The sequence below is a fragment of the Bos indicus x Bos taurus genome, chromosome 5 (genome assembly GCF_003369695.1).
Source record: "Bos indicus x Bos taurus breed Angus x Brahman F1 hybrid chromosome 5, Bos_hybrid_MaternalHap_v2.0, whole genome shotgun sequence".
Taxonomy (NCBI): Eukaryota; Metazoa; Chordata; class Mammalia; order Artiodactyla; family Bovidae; genus Bos; species Bos indicus x Bos taurus.
In genome coordinates this window covers 33,591,231-33,613,119 of record NC_040080.1, presented here as the reverse complement: position 1 = coordinate 33,613,119, position 21,889 = coordinate 33,591,231, and the positions used below count along the sequence as shown (strand labels likewise).

Here is a 21,889-nt window from a genome sequence, read left to right as displayed (position 1 = left end):
TGACGGGTTGTAAATTTACATGTATGTACCCACATTTCTGATTTTTTTCAAATTTTCTAAGTAAAATAAGAATCACTTTTGTTGTTGGACCAGAAATGTTATTTTTAAAAACCTTGTCTACTAAGAATGGCCTTTCCTTCCCTTCTCCCTTTCTCAGCCTCAAGATTAAATAGTTGTCTTTAAGACAGTTCAACATTAGGCACTGAACTAATCAAAGAACCGTTTGTTTTTTATTCTCATACTTAGTAGATATATTGTGTTTTCTTGTTGTTTATTTCAAATAACATTAACAATATGGATTTAAAATTATGAGGAAAATATTCTGAGTTTAGCATTTATTTCAGAGGGTCCCATTGAGTCTTTCCACTTGCACCTTTTCTTTTACAAATGAAAAAGACTTGTTTATGAGGATACAAGTAATAAAGGAGTAATAATGGCTACTGATATATTTAGTTTGCATCTTACCTTTTTCCAATTGCTTTCACATTAAATTTCAGTTTAGTACCATAGTATAAACAGAACAACAGTATTCATATCTTTGTTTTAAAAATTAAAAAAAAAAAACGAGATGTGAGATTATTATAGGAGTTCAAGTGGTAGATCAGTTTTTAAACCAAGGTCCTCTGGTTTAAATTTCAGTCTCTTTTCTAATGGACCATGCTGAAGACATACAAGAAAGTAAGCCAGTTCCTGTTTGATTGGCTTGTACCCTAATGTTGGCCATGTATATTATTTAGTACATTTTTGAGGATTTATCACACCAAAAAATCCTTTTAGCAACCAGCATCTCCATAGCTTCTGTCTGTATCTTTTCTTCATTTCTTTGTTTTTCCTGTTTCTGTTCCTTTTCTAGGTCTCCCTTTTTTCACTACATACCAGCCCCCTTCTTTTGAGAATGAGCCAGAAAACAGAAAGAATATGTTCAATCTTATTTATTTTGCTTCTCATACCAGCGCTCATAAAACATGTAAAGTTTTGGCTGTTCATTAAAATGAGATTTTAAATATCTATTCTACTGTTAAGTTTTTCTCTAAAACTACCATGGATAATTGAAAAGTGAACTATAACCCTGTTATGCTTGTTTCTATTTGTCAGACCCGGTATTTCGGAACCAAACCATTTCTCTTTAAAATAGTCTAATTATATTTATTTAACTGAAGTAACTACTGGCTACTGAGGCTACATTCATAAGAAGGCAGACAGTTTTACAACTTTATTCTATGAAATGGAAAAATGAAAAAGTTCTATACGATTCTGTAGCTCAGTAACTGAGTTACCCATTGTTTATAGAACAATTAACATCAGACCTCATTCCAGCTTTGTGTTTACATCTATGCAGCCCTCCCACCTACCGGACATCCTGTGTAGGTTGTGAATTCTATTTTCCTTTGTTGGCCTCTTATTTTTCTCACATTAACCCTTCAGATCTGACTTGATGTGCATAGTATCTGTATCTACCGTGGTTTGAAATAAACACTTTTTTTTAGACTTTGGCTGACTTCTGACACCTGAAACCCAGGTCTTAGATTTTTCCTCTCCTTCCTTCTCCTTTCCACATGTACAAACCATAATCACCCCTGGGACATGTAAGCAAGGACCAGTATTTTACCATGATATTATTCATATATACCCTCTTTGTGAATTATATGTTTCTTACGGATTCCTTTGAGTTTGCTTTTCTGTGCGTTACACCTCCACACTCAGTGAGTTCTTCCTCTACATGGCAGTAATGTTGAATTTGGACAGAAGACTGTGTCCTTCACCATGTACCTAAATATGTAAATCTGAGTATTGTTGGACAGTCCTTTCACAAAATTTCAGTAATCATATCTTTTTTAGCTTTTGTTTCATAATTTGAAGTATCTTCCTTGAATTTAAGAAAATGACTATAGCATTCTCAACTGTAAATGGAGTGCCTTTACATTTTGAAACTAATTAACAGCTTCTGAGGAAATTATCATCATGGATAGAGAAACATGTATATCTTTATATATTTGTCAAAATATTTTAGTTTTGTTTGAGCAATTCCAGTCAAGTGGAACATAGAACTGAAAGAAAGTGAAAAGGGCCTTTAATGCAACCTATTATCTGATGTTGAATTGCCAGGCAGGCAGTCATATGGCCAATATTTGAAAACCTCCAGGGAGGTGAAGATTTCTGCATCCTAAGACAGCCCACTTAAGGAATAGACATCTTTTTTAATATTACTCTTTCTTCAGTGGTTCATACACTTTCACTTGGTAACTTACAACCATTGGTCAGTATTCTGTTGCTTTATATGGCCAAATCCTATCTCTTTTCCACAAACAACAGGTCTTGGTTCTTCATAAACCTGGAGTTTCTTAAGATATGTAAAGACAGAGATTGTTGATCTCCTCTTCAACTGTCTCTTTTAAGGCCCTATGCACTTTCTCCATGAAGACAACAAATATATTGATAGGAACATAACCCAAAGCTGAGCTAAATTCCAAAAGACTATGGCCATGAGCTTCCCTAGTCTGTTTTCCAATTTTTGTAGAAAAAGAAATTAGACCATTATAACATACTTTTTCTTAGTAAATTTGTATTAGCTTCTTGTCACCACCTCCTCTACGAAGGGCCCTGAACGAATCTATTAACAATCAGCTCTGTCTTTTCCAGAACATTCATTAAGTGCTCAGGTCATTGTTCTTCAGTTTTTCTCTTTATTCATGAAAATCAGAATTAGTTCTTTATATTCCATTTTCTAATATTTCTCCCACTTTACAATCAGTTCTTTAAAAATTATAAATAGGAATTCATCAATTTTACCCACAAGTCATTTTTCTGTCTTGGAAATGTATTAATTCAGATTAAGATTTGCATTCATAGAAGCTGTGTATTTCCTTCAAAACAATTCCATCTACCTTCAGCTTCATAATACTTCTTAAGAAAACTTGATCTGCCAATACAATTCACTTTGATCAGATTTCCTGATGAAACTAAGTTTCTATGAAATTCAGCAAGGATTATACTTTAAGGGACATATCATGAAGCTGGCTTCCAAAGTTCACAAAATGAAATTAGATTGTGGAAACAAAATTTGGGTTCTAATTTATTATTTTCTTCACAATAGGAATCTCTGAATTTGGAAGGGAAAAAATCAGGATTCGATAAGGCATTTTTTTGAGATGACTAAACCAAAAGATATCTATAGACCTTTCCTATCCCTTAGTTCATATATCCATATGATTCTCTGATTGAGAAAATGAATGGAAAAATACTCCTAAGGAATACCAAAGTGTCAGAGTACCAAAGTGTCTGCGAAATTCACATTTGACCAGAATAAAATAAGTGAAAAATTTCTTCAGATTGCATTTTTTGTTGGTGTTGGACGAAAGTGTGTGTGTGTGCACATGTGTGTTTGTACATTATTTGTTGTAAAGCTTTTACAACAAAGCTTTCTCTTCCATTTGTGCGGCTATATTACATGGGTGGATGCTTTTTTTTTTTTTTAGAAAATGGCAATCTCAGTAAACAAGGGTGAAACTGAGAGATGGAGGGTTGTCTTAGGCACGTTCATTGTTTCTTTATATTCTACTTAAGCCGATGAAAAAAAGTCTCCAACTGATAAATCGTTATGACATTATAAATAATCTTTCATCTTCTTTGGTGGTCTCGGAGGTTCACATAATTGAAGGGTTAAAAACCTTTTTTGTTTCTTTCTTCTTCCCGTGCCATTAGTATAGAAGGAGATCATAAAAAAGGGCAGCCAGAAGGGGTTTAACTGTTACTGAGTCAACATTTGACAGTCACACTCTATTCTGTCATTTCATGCATGTGCTTTTTATGACTTTTATAGCTTTGTGGGCTTTATTTCAGGGATGTTCATTATGATAGCTGATCCACAGCCCAGCTCTTTGTGTTTGTTTGTGTGATGGTAAGCACAGCTCATCACTTATAAATCCCAATTTCAAGGAGTCATAGAGGAAGCATCTACTCACGTACTGTTTAGGCTTAGGACACTAAGGAAGTATATCTACTTCCTGTAAAGCACAATTTGTGTGGGTTTCTTTTGTTTTGTTTTGACTGCTCCATGAAATATCAACAAGGATGTGCATTTGAGCCTTTACAAACACAGTGAATTTTTAGTTGTTTTCTGTGTAAGTTGAAGAAATGGAATAGGAGTACTTTTCAATTTAAATAATACTAGTCTTATATCATGCCTGAGTAATAAATGGAAAATAAAAAAGATTAAATATATTGTCAGGGATGATGCACAGGAGGAGAAGAAAAACCCCAACAACTTTTAGAGTTGTTACAAGCATCTCCATTTTAATCATATTTGTCCACTATGGTCATGGACCATAAAGGATCATAATCATAGCAGGATACTTAATATGCATATTGAAATAACTATTCCTGTAATTCTTATATTCTAGGAAGAATATTTTTCTTTTCCATTTCTCTCATTTACTTTTTCTGTAATGTTAAAAGTGTATCTTCTTCATTTTTTAAACTTAATAAGTATCTATCATATATTAAAACCCCATTTTACAAATTAGGACACTGAAACTCAGGGAGGTTAATTGTCTTAAGTAATGGCTAATGTATATGACAGAGTTTAGTTATCTCATGTTCCTGATCCCTAAGTCATTATTTTCTATATAGGTTATTGTCTGTATTTTTTAAATATGTCCTTTAACCATTGATCTTTAGCCTTTTGCCATTTGGAATATTGTTGGCCTAAAAAGCACTGATCTTTAATGACCACTTCTAATCAACTAATTACCCACATCTCTTTAGCTATTTCTTGGCTCTCCTTATTGATTCCCACCATAGCCTGGTGTCATGGACAAACAGTACATGATCTGTTTTCCATTATTCAAGTTATTGGATAAGCCACAGAACCTGAGACCAGCTGCCAGTTTCCTAAGAGAATATTAACACATTAATAATGGTTCTTTGAATATTCAGTTTTAGAGTTATTCATCTGACCCCAAGAAACTATATTGTCTAAAACTTTCTTTTCTTCTGTAGATTAGATACAGTTCACTTGAATGTTTGTTCAAGTCAACATAGGATCAGAAAATTTTTTCTAGTAAAAACAGACTTTACCTAAAGTTTCTCCTTGATCTTAGTAAACTCACAAAGTTGTATAAGATTTGATTAGCCAGAGAGGACTCATCTTTCCAAAGGAACTCTAATTGTTATCCAATAGGAAGTTTTTATCCATGAAAGAAAGCGTATGGGTCATCTTGTTTGGTCATTATTTGCAAATCCTCAGGACTGTTTCATGTTGACTTCTTTGTAGTCATTAATCTGTTTACACCCTGTATTCTGATGTTCCTCAGGGCTGTTCAGAATTTTGGCCAGTATTGCTTTAAATTTGTTTTTTCTTATTGTTGTTGTTCGCTTTATTTCTAATAGGAAAAAAGTTAAAGAGAGAAGATGAATGAATCTTGTAAGTTTCAGGGCAGTCTTTGAATAGCATTGAGAGGGCAGTTTAAAGAATAAGTGCTGTACTGATTTGTGTTCCAGAACGCTGCTCTTAAGAGTTGGGGTAGGTAGGGGTATTTTTTGTACAAATTCTTGACTAATGTGCTCTTTATCAGCCAGTGGAATTAAGAGTATAATTGGTAAAATTGTCACCTCTACATATCAACGTATTTTTCTATTTTCACAAAAGCATTTTCTTTGCTATTTCTTATTTTCAGCAACTTCCCACTTACCAGCTCTCTACCTGATATATACTGCCATCATTTTGATTCAGCTGCCTCTATTTCAGAGCAGTTCAGTCTTTCAGTCAGTCATGTCCAAACTCTTTGCAACCCATGAACTGCAGCATGCCAGGTTTCCCTGTCCATCACCCACTCCCAGAGCTTGCTCAAACTCATGTCCATCAAGTCAGTGATGCCATCCAACTGCCTCATCCTCTGCCATCTTCTTATCCTCCTGCCTTTAATCTTGCCCAACACCAGGGTCTTTTCCAGTGAGTCACCTCTTTGCATCAAGTGGCCAAAGTATTGGAGTATCAGCTTTAACATCAGTCCTTCCAGTGAATATTCAGGGCTGATTTCCTTTAGGATTGAATGGATGGATCTCCTTGCAGTCCAGGGGACTCTCAAGAGTCTTCTCCAACACCACAGTTCAAAAGTATCAATTCTTCGGCACTCACTTTTTTTATAGTCCAACTCTCACAACCACACACGACTACTGGAAAAACCATAGCTTTGACTACAGAGACCTTTGTGGGCAAAGTAATGTCTCTGCTTTTTAATATGCTGTCTAGGTTGGTCATAGCTTTTCTTCCAGGAAGCAAGCATCTTTTAATTTCATGGCTGCAGTCACCATCAGCAGTGGTTTTGGAGCCCAAGAAAATAAAGTCTGTCACTGTTTCCATTGTTTCCCCATCTATTTGCCATGAAGTGATGGGACAGGATGCCATGATGTTCGTTTTTTGAATGTTGAGTTTTAAGCCAGCTTTTTCACTCTCCTCTTTCACTTTCATTAAGAGGTTCTTTGGTTCTTCTTTGCTTTCTGCCATAAGGGTGGTGACATCTGTGTATCTGAGATTATTGATATTTCTCCCAGCAATCTTGCTTCCAGCTTGTGCTTTATCCAGCCCAACATTTTGCAAAATGTACTCTGCATATGAACAGCATGAAAAGGCAAAAAGATATGACACTGAAATATGAAGTCTGATGCTATAAAGCACAATATTGCATGAATCAAGATAAATTGGAGGTGGTCAAACAGGAGATGGCAACAGTGAACATCAACATTTAGGAATCAGTGAATTAAAATGGACTGAAATGGGCCAATTTAACTCAGATGACCATTATATCTACTCCTGTGGGCAAGAATCCCATAGAAGAAATGGAGTAGCCCTCATAGTCAACAAAAGAGTCCAAAATGCAGCTCTTGGCTGTAGTCTCAAAAACGAAAGAATGACCTCTGTTCGTTTCCAAGTCAAACCTTTCAATATCACAGTAATCCAAGGCTATGCTCTGACCAGTAATGCTGAAGAAGCTGAAGTTGAATGGTTCTATAAAGACCAACAAGAACTTCTAGAACTAACACCAAAAAAAGATGTCCTTTTCTTTATAGGGGACTGGAATGCAAAAATAGAAAGTCAAGAGATACCTGGAGTAACAAGCAAGTTTGGCCTTCGAGTACAAAATGAAGCAGGGCAAGGGCTAATAGAGTTTTGCCAAGAGAATGCACTGGAGTAGCAAACTCTCTACCAACAACAGAAGAGAAGACTCTACACATGGACATCACCAGATGGTCAATACCAAAATCAGACTGATTGTATTCTTGCAGCCAAAGATGGAGAAGCTCTATAGGGTCAGCCAAAACAAGACTGGGAGCTGACTGTGGCCCAGATAGTGAACTCCTTATTGCCAAATTCAGGCCTAAATTGAACTAGGGAAAACTGCTAGACCACTGAGGTATGACCTAATCAAATCCCTTATGATTATACAGTAGAAGTGACAAATAGATTCAAGGGATTAGATCTGATAGACAGAGTGCCTAAAGAACTATGGATGGAAGTTCGTGACATTGTACAGGAAGCAGTGATCAAGAACCCCCCCAAGAAAAAGAAATGCATAAGGGCAAAATGGTTGTCTCAGGAGGCCTTACAGATAGCTGAGAAAAGAAGAGAAATGAAAGGCAAAGGAGAAAAGCAAAGGTATACCCATTTGAATCCAGAGTTCCAAAGAATAAAAAGGAGAGATAAGAAAACCTTACTCAGTGATCAATGCAAAGAAATAGAGGAAAACAATAGAATGGGAAAGACTAGAGATCTCTTCAAAAAAATTAGAGATACCAAGGGAATATTTCGTGCAAAGATGGGCACAATGAAGGACAGAAATGGTATGGACCTAACAGAAGCAGAAGATATTAAGAATAGGTGGCAAGAATTTACAGAAGAGCTATACAAAAAATATCTTCATGACCCAGATAACCACGATGGTGTAATCACCCACCTAGAGCCAGACATCCTGAAATGCAAAGTCAAGTGGGCCTTAGGAAGCTTCACTAAGCTAGTGGAGGTGATGGAATTCCACTTGAGCTATTTCAAATCCTAAAAGATGATGCCATTAAAGTGCTGCACTGGATATGCCAGCAAATTTGGAAAATGCAGCAGTGGCTGCAAAACTGGAAATGGTCAGTTTTCATTCCAATCCCAAAGAAAGGCAATACCAAAGAATGTTCAAACTACCGCACAATTGCACTCATCTCACACGCTAACCAAGTAATGCTCACAATTCTACAAGCCAGGCTTCAATAGTACATGAACCATGAACTTTCAGATGTTCAAGCTGGATTTAGAAAAGGCAGAGGAACCAGAGATCAAATTGCCAACATCCATTGGATCATCAAAAAAAACAAAAGAGTTCCAGAAAAATATCTACTTCTGCTTTAAGGCTATGCCATAGCCTTTGACTATGTGGATCACAAAAAACTGTGGAAAATTCTATGGGAATACCAGACCACCCTACCTACCTCCTGAGAAAACTGTGTGCAGGTCAAGAAGCAACACTTAGAACTGGATATGGAACAAAGATTGGTTCCAAATTGGGAAACGATTACGTCAAGGCTGTATATTGTCACCTTGCTTATTTAACTTACATGCAGAGTACATAATATGAAATGCCAGGCTGGATGAAGCACAAGCTGGACTCAAGATGGCCGGGAAGAATATCAATAATCTCAGATACACAGATGACACTACCCTTATGGCAGAAAGCAAAGAAGCACTAAAGAGCCTCTTGATGAAAGTGAAAGAGGAGAGTGAAAAAGCTGGCTTAAAATTCAACATTCAAAAAACGAACGTCATGGCATCCTGTCCCATCACTTCAAATAGATGGGGAAACAATGGAAACAGTGACACTTGACTTTCTTGGGCTCCAAAACCACTACTGATGGTGACTTTAGCCATGAAAGAAAAAGATGCTTGCTTCCTGGAAGAAAAGCTATGACCAACCTAGACAGCATATTAAAAAACAGAGATGTTACTTTGCCGACAAAGGTCCATCTAGTCAAGGCTACGGTTTTTCCAGTAGTCACACATATGGATGTGAGAGTTGTACTTTAAAGAAAGCTGAGTGCTGTAGAATTGATGCTTTTGAACTGTGGTGTTGGAGAAGATTCCTGAGAGTCCCTTGGACTGCAAGAAGATTCATCCAGTCCATCCCAAAGGAGATCAGCCCTGAATTTTCATTGGAAGGACTGATGTTGAAGCTGAAACTCCAATACTTTGGCCACCTGATGCGAAGAACTGACTCATGGAAAAGACCCTGATGCTGCGAAAGATTGACGGCAGGAGGAAAGGGGATGACAGAGGATGAGATGGTTGGATGGCATCACTGACTTGATGGACATGAGTTTGAGCAAGCTCCAGGAGTGACTGATGGACCGGCAAGCCTGGTGTGCTGCAGTTAAGGGATGTAAAGAGTCGGACATGACTGAGCAACTGAACTGAACCCTGCATGTAAGTTAAATAAGCAGAGTGACAATATACAGCCTTAATGTACTCCTTTCCCAATTTGGAAGTAGTCTGTTGTTCCGTGTTCGGTTCTAACTGTTGCTTCTTTTTTTTTTTTTAATTAAATGTATTTAATAAAAATAAATTTTTATTAAAATTTATTTATTTTAATTGGAGGTTAATTACTTTACAATATTGTATTGGTTTTGCCATACATCAGCATGAATCCGCCACGGGTGTACACGTGGTACGGGGAGGGATGTGGGAGGGGGCTTCAGGATGGGGAGCACGTGTAACTGTTGCTTCTTGACCTGCATACAGATTTCTCAGGAGGCAGGTAAGGTGGTCTGGTATTCTCATGTCTTCAAAAATTTAGAATGGATTAATTTCATTATGATAACTTTGGGAATCACCTTTATCAGTAATATTCACACATTTGAAAAGGAACTCTTTAACCCAAGTTTCAGAATCAAATGGTTGAGTTTTAGTCATGACAGTGCAGGTGGTGTCTTTGGGAAGAGGATGGCCAGGGATGTATGGGATTAGACGAAATGGAATGAAAAGAAACTTCCCAGTGTACCAGCATCTGTGCTTTATATCATTTGGCTGATTCTCCTACTATATTCCTGAGTAGATTGAATTTAAAGTTTTGAAGACTATTCTTATATCCAGGTCATTCTTTTGACAATACAATATATTACCTGGAATCTTGTTTACACATAGATACCTGTATACAGAAGAACTAAATATAAACTTTTACAGCAGGATCAATTTTTGTCTGGAATTGTTTATCTAATTATTTACTACATAACCACTGTATTATATATATTATATATATATGTATATATATACACACACACATATATATACACATACACATAAATATATATATACCATATATTTATCATGTAACCATTCATCTGTTTTATGATATACCCCCTTACCTTAATTTTTCTGTCTTCTGAATTTATTGTCAGTGAGAGTTTTTAAATTGTGGCAGTGTTACCATTTTGATTTACATGCTATTAAAGATAATCACGATGGTGTAATCACTGACCTAAAGCCAGACATCCTGGAATGTGAAGTCAAGTGGGCCTTAAAAAGCATCACTACAAACAAAGCTAGTGGAGGTGATAGAATTCCAGTTGAGCTATTCCAAATCCTGAAAGATGATGCTGTGAAAGTGCTGCACTCAATATGCCAGCAAATTTGGAAAACTCAGCAGTGGCCACAGGACTGGAAAAGGTCCGTTTTCATTCCAATCCCAAAGAAAGGCAATGCCAAAGAATGCTCAAACTACCACACAATTGCACTCATCTCACACGCTAGTAAAGTAATGCTCAAAATTCTCCAAGCCAGGCTTCAGCAATATGTGAACCGTGAACTTCCTGATGTTCAAGCTGCTTTTAGAAAAGGCAGAGGAACCAGAGATCAAATTGCCAACATCCGCTGGATCATTGAAAAAGTAAGAGAGTTGCAGAAAAACATCTATTTCTGCTTTATTGACTATGCCAAAGCCTTTGACTGTGTGGATCACAAGAAACTGTGGAAGATTCTGAAAGAGATGGGAATACCAGACCACCTAATCTGCCTCTTGAGAAATTTGTGTGCAGGTCAGGAAGCAACAGTTAGAACTGGACATGGAACAACAGACTGGTTCCAAATAGGAAAAGGAGTACATCAAGGCTTTATATGATCACCCTGCTTATTTAACTTATATGCAGAGTACATCATGAGAAACGCTGGACTGGAAGAAACACAAGCTGGAATCAAGATTGCCGGGAGAAATATCAATAACCTCAGATATGCAGATGACACCACCCTTATGGCAGAAAGTGAAGAGGAACTAAAAAGCCTCTAGATGAAGGTGAAAGTGGAGAGTGAAAAAGTTGGCTTAAAGCTCAACATTCAGAAAACGAAGGTCATGGCATCCGCTCCCATTACTTCATGGGAAATAGATGGGGAAACAGTGGAAACAGTGTCAGACTTTATTTTTCTGGGCTCCAGAATCACTGCAGATGGTGACTGCAGCCATGAAATTAAAAGACGCTTACTCCTTGGAAGGAAAGTTATGACCAACCTAGATAGCATATTCAAAAGCAGAGACATTATTTTGCCAACAAAGGTTCATCTAGTCAAGGCTATGGTTTTCCCTGTGGTCATGTATGGATGTGAGAGTTGGACTGTGAAGAAGGCTGAGCGCCAAAGAATTGATGCTTTTGAACTGTGGTGTTGGAGAAAACTCTTGAGAGTCTCTTGGACTACAAGGAGATACAACCAGTCCATTCTGAAGGAGATCAGCCCTGGGATTTCTTTGGAGGGAATGATGCTAAAGCTGAAACTGCAGTACTTTGGCCACCTCATGTGAAGAGTTGACTCATTGGAAAAGACTCTGATGTTGGGAGGGATTTGGGGCAAGAGGAGAAGGGGACGACAGAGGATGAGATGGCTGGATGGCTTCACTGACTTGATGGACATGAGTCTGAGTGAACTCCAGGAGTTGGTGATGGACAGGGAGGCCTGGCGTGCTGCGATTCATGGGGTCGCAAAGAGTTGGACACGACTGAGCAACGACTGAGTATGATCTGATCTGGTCTGATCTGAAAGGTCAGTTTCCATTCCAATCCCAAAGAAAGGCAATGCCAAAGAATGCTCAAACTACCGCACAGTTGCACTCATCTCACACGCTAGTAAAGTAATGCTCAAAATTCTCCAAGCCAGGCTTCAACAATACATGAACTGTGAACTTCCAGATGTTCAAGCTGGTCTTATAAAAGGCAGAGGAACCAGGGATCAAATTGCCAATATCCACTGGATCATCAAAAAAGCAAGAGAGTTCCAGAAAAACATCTATTTCTGCTTTATTGACTATGCCAAAGCCTTTGACTGTGTGGATCACAATAAACTGTGGAAAATTCTGAAGGAGATGGGAATACCAGACCACCTAATCTGCCCCTTGAGAAACCTGTATGCAGGTTAGGAAGCAACAGTTAGAACTGGACATGGAACAACAGACTGGTTCCAAATAGGAAAAGGAGTACGTCAAGGCTATATATTGTCACCTTGCTTATTTAACTTATACACAGAGTACATCATGAGAAACACTGGGCTGGAAGAAGCACAAGCTGGAATCAAGATTGCCAGGAGAAATATCAATAACCTCGGATATGCAGATGACACCCCACCCTTATGGCAGAAAGTGAAGAGGAACTAAAAAGCCTCCTGATGAAAGAGGAAAGTGAAAAAGTTGGCTTAAAGCTCAACATTCAGAAAACTAAGATCATGGCATCTGGTCCCATCACTTCATGGCAAATAGATGGGGAAACAGTGGAAACAGTGTCAGACTTTATGTTTTTTGGGCTCCAAAATCACTACAGATGGTGACTGCAGCCATGAAATTAAAAGACGCTTACTCCTTGGAAGGAAAGTTATGACCAACCTAGATAGCATATTCAAAAGCAGAGCCATCACTTTGCCAACACAGGTCCATCTAGTCAAGGCTATAGTTTTTCCAGTGGTCATGTATGGACGTGAGAGGTGGACTGTGAAGAAAGTTGAGTGCCGAAGAATTGATGCTTTTGAACTGTGGTGTTGGAGAGGACCTTTGAGAGTCCCTTGGACTGCAAGAAGGTCCAACCAGTCCATCCTAAAGGATATCAGCCCTGGGTGTTCATTGGAAGGACTGATGGTACAGCTGAAACTCCAATACTTTGGCCACCTCATGTGAAGAATTAACTCATTGGAAGAGACCCTGATGCTGGGAGGGATTGGGGGCAGAGGAGAAGGGGATGACAGAGGATGAAATGGCTGGATGGCATCACCGACTCAATGGACATGAGTTTCAGTGAACTCCGGGAGTTGGTGATGGACAGGGAGGCCTGGCGTGCTGTGATTCATAGGGTTGCAAAGAGTCGGACACGACTGAGTGACTGAACTGAACTGAACTGATAAGGTGTTTTAGTTAAAGGTACACCACATCTTCGTCAATTCCTCTAGTCACCTCTCATTTTCCCTATTAACGTGTCTGAGAATTAGCTTAAATGACTATGCAAAAGCTCACAAAAAAGTACAACTTACTGTGTTTACTTGCACTGTCTCCTACTGACATCCTGTTAAGTATCATAAATTCCATTTTGGGGTAACTAATTGAATCATTTTATTATACTCTGTGCTTTAGAGGTAGATGATTCAGTTCAGTCACTCAGTTGTGTCAGACTCTTTGCGACCCGATGAACTGCAGCACGATAGGCCTCCCTGTCCATCACCAACTCCCGGAGTTCACTCAAACTCACGTCCATCGAGTCAGTGATGCCATCCAGCCATCTCATCCTCTGTCATCCCCTTCTCCTCCTGCCCCCAATCCCTCCCAGCATCAGTCTTTCCCAATGAGTCAACTCTTCGCATCAGATGGCCAAAGTACTGGAGTTTCAGCTTTAGCATCATTCCTTCCAAAGAAATCCCAGGGCTGATCTCCTTTAGAATGGACTGGTTGGATCTCCTTGCAGTCCAAGGGACTCTCAAGAGTCTTCTCCAACACCACAGTTCAAAAGCATCAATTCATCGGCGCTCATCTCTCTTCACAGTCCAACTCTCACATCCATACATGACTAGTGGAAAAACCTTAGCCTTGAGTAGACGGACCTTTGTGGGCAAAGTAATGTCTCTGCTTTTTAATATGCTAAAGGTTACTGAGTGTAAAAACACTTGTGACTTTCTAGCTTGTCCTTTACTAATTTTAGTAAATTAGTCTTTTATCTTGGCCTTTGCTAATTTCCTCCTTGGTTAGATGGTGCAAGATCCATACAGCTGAATGCCAAATCTTCAGAGTCATTTAACATTTCATTCTTTTTTTTTTTTTTACTCTGAGTGCCTCATTTTGCTGTTTATTCTTGAAAGACTTTACTTCAAAATGAAGGCAATGTGCTACATATGTAGCATTATTGCCCATACACTTTTAAATCAAAACCTGAGAGGCAATCCATGCCCAGTATATTCCTCAAAGATAGTAAAGTCTTCATTGACCCAGAGACTCTAATATCACGTTGATGGAATGTGGTTTGTTCTTTTTTCTTTTTTAATGTAACTGTCTTCTATTTTAGCAGCTACATTTACTATAAAGATAGCCTGTTAAGCTGGTGTCCTTGGTGCTCCTGGGCTTGGCTGAATATATATACAGCAGACTTTCAGCAAAAAAAATTCAGAACATACAAAGCAGCTGAAAGTACTGTTTTCATCCCCAAAATAAATTGGGCAAGGCTGTATGTTTTTAAATATATAATTTATTTCAATGTCAGTAGTATATAATCTTATAGAACTAAAATTGATATAAACTCTTTTGTTTCCAGTTCCCCTATTGTATTTTATATCAATCGAAAATTTAAAATATTTTGTCTATTAAATCATTTATCCAGCTTTGATGAACAGAGACATGGATTCCAAAGCCACTAAATTAAGAGAATTTTTCATCTAGTATAGTTGTACTACTGTCAGAGATTTTGTAGAGATAAAGTACATACTGTATGAAGAATTTCAATATCCTGTTGGTTCTTGATAGAAACATTCGTTGGGTCCCTTCCCTGTAATAATTACCTTAAATAGTTGATTATTTTCTGTGAACATTTTATTGTGTCATTTTATAGCTGTTCTGCAGTAAATGTGATTCATTTGTGTAATTCATGACTGTGTTCCTGAGAAAATGAAGTGCATAATTAAAAAGAAACCTGGGCAAATTTTATGAAATCCAATAGGTGCTTTTCTGAAAGCTGTTCTGGAACCATATCACCCTCAGATCAATGATGGAGAGTGCTAGAGAAAGTTGTAAACCTTTTATTGTATGCTTTTCTGTGCTTAAAATCACCCAATTACTTAACTTGGAAATAGTTTAAAAAATCTCATGTGTTTTAGATTAAGCATTATATTTTTCTTGAAAATAATTTACTTTGTGATGCCATGTTCTCATGAATTCAAATCAAGCACTGCATGCTTTCAAATGACTTGATGTCTTTGCAGATCTAATTTTGGTATATTTGTTATCTCAAATAATTCGCCAACTCAATATTTTGGCTTAGCAATCCAAATCAAATTGTGGTCCAAGTAGCAGGCACTCACATCGAATGTACAGAGACTTGACAAGCAATTAGCAATGAATATTTAAACGTCTTCATTACCCTTACATGAGAGATGCAGATGGCATTTAGGGAGATGGCAACCAGAGGACACTACTGTGAATTACGTTTCTATCATTTGGTCACCTGACTATTGGAAGACTCTCTGGGCCCCATGCCACTTCTATACTTCTACTGTCTGGCTAAAAATAAAGTAGGCATTCCAAATGCTGTAAAAACAGGTTGCTTCCATGAAATTTCTATGCACATTTTGTGATTTGGGAAGGTTGTCTCCAAGGATCCCAGCATACATCCTTGCGGCTTAGCAGACCCAAATGCCAAGACTGTATAAGGGGATTCTGCGAATCAGAGTTCCTTCAAAATTCCTACTGATCGTTGGCTTCGGTTACCTCAGTATAACGTGCTAAGTGTGCAAAGGTGAATAAATCAACGTCTCATCCCTTCCTGAAGCAAATGTACCCAAAGGGGGGGAAAAATAACTTTTAGAGTTGTTACAAACATGGCCCATATATGGCCCAAAGGAAAAAAAAAGTCTTTGAATAATTATAATTTCCAGACTGAGATCTCATTATAAATTTCTTTTTTAAGGAAAAAACAACACTGGAGAGTCTGACTCAGCAACTGGCAGTCAAACAGAATGAAGAAGGAAAATTTAGCCATGCCATGATGGATTTCAATATGAGTGGAGATTCTGATGGTTTGTGAAAGTTTTCATATCTATTCCAGTAGTGTGCAGAAGTATCTGTTTAATGCCAATTAAAACTACTAAAAATTATACCAGACAGCCACCTCATACCTGATCATTACAGTAAGAGTTCACATGTTCTCCCCAGCACACTCTGTGAGATAACATCTATTACAGATAAAGAGATTGGCCCTTAGGAATTTGTAGTCGTTTTTTCCGAGACCACAGAACTGTAAGTGCCAAAGGGCAGGTCTAGGGTTCAAGATGGCGTGATTCTAAAGCGCATGCTGTCAATCATTTCCCCTCTCACTTCCATATTTCTTATACCTGAATCAAACTTTTCAGAAATCTGTTATCCCTAAGCTCATTTTAAAGTTTTCATTTGTCAAACCCTGACCGGAATACAGAGCTCAGAGGACATTTTCAGGATAGTTTCTTGCATTTGGGATCCTTTCCCTCTTAATGCTATCTACCATACAGTCAAGCGTCCTGCCTACACTCTGTAGCCCATCTTGAATTCAAACTGTGCAGCCTCGCACTTCCCAAATGTTCCTCGAGCCTTCTGTTGTCTATATCATCTCTGAATGTTCTAAACATCCACAGGAACAACTAAATAAACTGATGCTCTAATTCTAATAGCACAGCAAAGAGAGAAGAGTGCTTTCCCTCTTACGCTTAGCGCCGACTGGGAACCTCTCTCCCAGATCAGGTGGCATACATGCATTTTAAGAGCATGGTCCTCAACTTGGTTACTACAGCAGAAGACCCCTGTATATAGAAAAGACTGCCCCAGTTCCAACCAGTGAGAAGCCAAGGGACTAGCCAAGCTTGAGCATTTGACCAATAATTCTGTTGAGGCCAAATTTGAGTGAATTGGATATCTAAAAAATGTCTGTGTTTTTCTAGCCTGTTGGATCCAAACATTTCCTTCCATCTTCTACTCTGCTTAGCTAAGATAATCCTGATCTAAGTACTTGCAAAGAACTTATTTAGCTTTCATGAAGTCACATAATGTTCATTTTAAGGCTTATCTTGCTGTAAGGTGTAAGAACAAGAAAAGGAGGATGTGCAGATGATTATTTGGTAGCTACAAACCCATTTTAGAAAGATGTCACCGTATATTAGCACTCATTTTTGTCAGTAAAACACTTACTGGTAATAACACATTTCATAAATTTTAAGTTGTATTAGCATGATAAAATATACCCATGGTACTCAGCATTAAAACATCAAAATGTTTGTTGCTGTTATGTGTTAAATTCAGTCATGCTTGTATGCAAAATATTTTCCAATCTTCATCAGACCAAAGAGTATATTATGAAAGAGAAATAATGGGAAACTCCAAATATGCTGTGTTTTCTGTTTGCTTCAGGTCTTCGAGGTCTTCAAGTCTGGGTCATTTTGGTTAATTCCTATTCCTTCAGATTAAGACAGGGAAAGGAGTATGAAGGAAGAAAAAAAGCAAAATCAGTACTTTTGTTGATTATACAAATTCTCAAAAGCCCCAAAATATTTGAAATTTTTACACGCTACCAGAATATATCTCTTTCATATTTTATAATGATAACCCTGGAAAACTTGGTGCCAGAGTTCTACATTTTGCTGCTGCTTGCTTTCTTTGCCTAAATTCAAGTATCTCAGGAAGCAGTTTAAACTGCTGAAGCCATTCTACAAAATTGGATAAAGCCTAGAGGACTGACCGAAGCTCCTCAAGGTTCCCGTGTCCCTCCTGGTTGTGTTTCATCCTGAGTTTCCCTGATTGAAATGTACTTACCAGTGGAGCTCTTTGCATAAATTAGATGTTGGGGGAAAATTCAGGAAAATGAACATATTATCTTTTTCACCTTATATATGTAACTGTAGACTTCCTAAGAAACCATTGTAATGTACCTATTCATTTGTTCTTTTCCCACCATTTTTATACATCTTTTGAGAAGCAGACTAACATTGCTGCATTAGCATATTTCATGCATTTATTAACACATAATTTCAAACACATTACAGGAGATATCTGTATTGTATTTTAACCTCAAATATCTATTTAGCAGTGTTTTTATTTATATAGCCTCAGAGGAAGAAAAAGGACATGAGTAGGCTATGTTCTGACAGTCTTCAGGTGAGAGATACTTCGTTACCTATAGTCACCCGTTCTGCTGAATAGATTGGTGTCAATTTTGTGAGCTTTTCAACGTAATATTTCTACACTACCAGCATGCCTGTTGACCTAACCCAACTATCTTCTTTGCAGTTTGCATCAAATATTTTTCTTGTGATGGTTTCTTGTATGGTCTTGAAAGTGAACAGTGAACAGTCCTCTGAAAGAAAGGAAAAATATACTAGAAATGAATTTAAAAATACAAATATATTTGGCACCACAAGGCTTATCACAGAAACTTCATAAACAAGCATCAGACTCAAAAACTGGAAGTACCATTATCAGATGTGCTTTTAATTTTCAGATATTTTAATAGACTGTAAAACAGTAATGCAAGGAAGGGATTGCCAAAAGTTTTAACACTAACGTGAAGCAATGTCCCTGTTTTTAGGAAGTGCTGGAGTCTCAGAATCAAGAATTTATAGAGAATCCAGGGGGCGTGGTAGCAATGAGCCCCACATAAAGCGTCCAATGAATGCCTTCATGGTGTGGGCTAAAGATGAACGAAGGAAAATCCTTCAAGCCTTTCCTGACATGCACAACTCCAACATCAGCAAGATACTGGGTAAGAAGAGTATTAAGGGTTTAGTGATGTGTGAAATACAGGTACAGTTTTGTTCTCGGCATTTGCTGAAAGAGATTGGGTTTGGAAGCTAAGCAGCTCATGTTTTCTACATATCTAAAAAAGAGGTACCCTTATTGAGCCTTTTCTTCTGACTATGAAGCATTCCACATTCATCAAGAAATAATGCCCAAATTCTGTGTGTTTCTATACTAGTTATTGCAATATTTTCTCTTCTTTAAAAATCTAAAAAATATTTATACTAAGACTAAGGGAAAAGGTTCTTTTCATACAAGACTCTCAGTATTGGTATTGATATTATTTTCCTTTGTAAACACCATAGAATTCATCATGTCATGGGGGCAGGAGTGGAGGAGGAAATGATGTCTGTTTTAATACTATAATTGAAGATCAGTTTAGGTTGTCAGGACACAATTTGTTGGGTGTGCATTATTTAGTTTTTACTTTTGGTAACCTTACATGTATTTTCAGTATCATTTAAAAAGGGACTTCATTTTGATGTTTGGCAAAACCAATACAATATTGTAAAGTTTAAAAATAAAATAAAATTTTTAAAAAAAAGGGACTTTTCCTGCTATTGCAACTTTTATCTTAACAGATGACAAAATACATACATAGACACTGAAGCACACAGCAAAACTGGGTGAGAGCAAAGAGTACTGATTATAATGAGACCTATTATAATGAGATTATGTGATTATAATGAGACCTTAAACAGCAGTTTAAGTCTCAGAAAGAAGGATAGGAAGATTGCATTTCTTTGGTGCAGTTCTCTCGACATCATCGTCATCTTCACCACCTTTATCTTTAAGAGCATAGTGTCTAGGTCTAGGTTCTGGACAACCTAAGCAAATTTTTATTATTATTTGAATTCTAAGAGCTAAATAATCAAAAATAGAAAAGGAGCACTGTATCAGCACATTTTGCCTGTGACAAATAAGTAACAAAATTTGTCAAAGTTATTAAAGCTTTGTTAAAATCCATATGCACTTGGAATTACATGCAGCTCAGGCAGTGTGCCTTTTGATTCTTTACATTAAGGAATCGATCATCTGAAAGTAGTTACTAAACATGTAATGTGTTTTTATGATCCCATATTTTCCAACAATGGTAATAGATGCTTCCCAGTCTACAGTGTACATTTGTAATGAAGCAAAAAGAAACAAAAATCATTTACTGCTTAAACTTGTGTCTCAGTTTTTATCAAAATGATTTTGAGATATTTAGATGAAGCTTATCTCAAAATATATGAACATGTGAAGCTTTATGTGTACATAAATATGAATATTTATACATAAATATGTATCCATCTATAATAAAAAACTGGAACTGAACAAAAGGAAATGGACATGTTTCTGTACCTCTACTATCTCTCATCTGTTTTTCTTTTTATGACTATATATTCTACCTTCCATATGAATTTTTTCATTAAAAAAATACCATATCTGTTTCATTTGGAAAAACTCTATAAAACAATAAAATACTTTATGTAAGCTTATCTCATATTTTAATATATCAGTTATAATCACATTAGAAATTCCCAAATTTCAAAAAAAAACTAAAAACTAAAACTGTTTAACCTGTCTGTATATCATTCAATTTATGTACCTGAATACTAAAAAAATAATAATGACTGATTAAAAGGTTACTCCAGATATAATAGAAATATCAGTTTGGATAACATGAAATAATTTAGGAAATAGAGAAAAAGCCTTCATGGGAAAGAGATGTCTGGCTAAAAGAATTCCTTTCTGACTTGAAGGAGAGAATATTAGAATGACTATATGATCATATAAGTATATGATCATATCATAATAGGCTGCATGAAAGAGAATGCTGCCTAATTTAATTAAGGTTTTTCAATGAAATTGTGCTGATTAAATATATAGCAGAAAAAAATCCACTAAGGTCTTGGGCTTCAATATTTAGTCATAGCTTCAAACAAATAAATGATCTTCAAATATCCACAAGATCATTCTGAATGGCTCATTTCATATAAAAGTACAAAGAAAGCTTGATGTTTTCCTTTTTACTGATTGTTTTGGATAACAGCCTCCGACAGCATGCCGCTAATTCATTCTGCTTAAAACAGGCGCTTGAGCTGGGTTGACATTTTACGTAGTCTCTGGGGATCCTAGTTGACATTTTAAAGGGCTTCTAAGCATTTTATAATACCCTAAAATCTGGTTTTAATAAGCCATTCTGCTGAAATTGTTAACATAAGGAATCACCTTTTACTGTTTGGCACTAGATCAGGAATGGGGGACATCTTTTTCTGATTAGATATACAGTAGTTGGAGGAAAATGTGCAAATTCATTACAGACCCCGTGGAGATGACACTGTTGCTCAGCTCAAACCCATCATTTTTTATTGTATTGCCAGGTTTAGAAAGGGAAAGAGCACTTTTAAGATTGATTTTTTTTTTTTTCATTTTGAACATCAGAAATTTTTGGTTGAATCTTCCTATATGTACTTGATTCTTTTTTCATTGTCAAACGCTAGTCTTTTGAAAACAACAGGTGACTGACTTCTTGTACATGGTCAGAGTGAGAAGCCAGCCACACCCAAATCAAGACGTTTTCATCTTCTGAAGGTAGCCAAAACGCTGCCCTCCCACTTTCATCTGGTGTGTTTAGGGGGTTGCATTACTGTTACAAACAATGGTGGCTGTACCTGCAAAGCCGTTGAAACCAAAACCAAACTTGTCATTTGATTAACTTCATTCAGAAGCTACTCTTAAAAAATGGAAACTGCATTTGCCACCACACTGAACCACTGTACTGATGAGTCATAAAATAGAGTAGTTAGCTTAAGCATTAACTGGGTCAAAATGCTCCTTTAATTCTTAATTTTGAAAAGACATGTAATAGTGAGATGGCCCTATTT

At 37.1% G+C, this 21,889-nt stretch overlaps 1 protein-coding gene across 15 annotated transcripts in view; it reads left to right on the top strand.

Moving 5' to 3' along the window:
- The window catches only part of SOX5 (SRY-box 5), a 1,171,960-nt gene that overhangs the window by 1,138,114 nt on the left and 11,957 nt on the right, over positions 1–21,889 (top strand). For all 15 annotated transcript variants that reach the window (XM_027541542.1, XM_027541545.1, XM_027541540.1 and 12 more), the window contains 2 exons: positions 16,168–16,276; positions 18,811–18,984. In XM_027541542.1, coding sequence (XP_027397343.1) covers positions 16,168–16,276; positions 18,811–18,984 — 283 coding nt within the window. The remainder of the gene's footprint in view (positions 1–16,167; positions 16,277–18,810; positions 18,985–21,889) is intronic.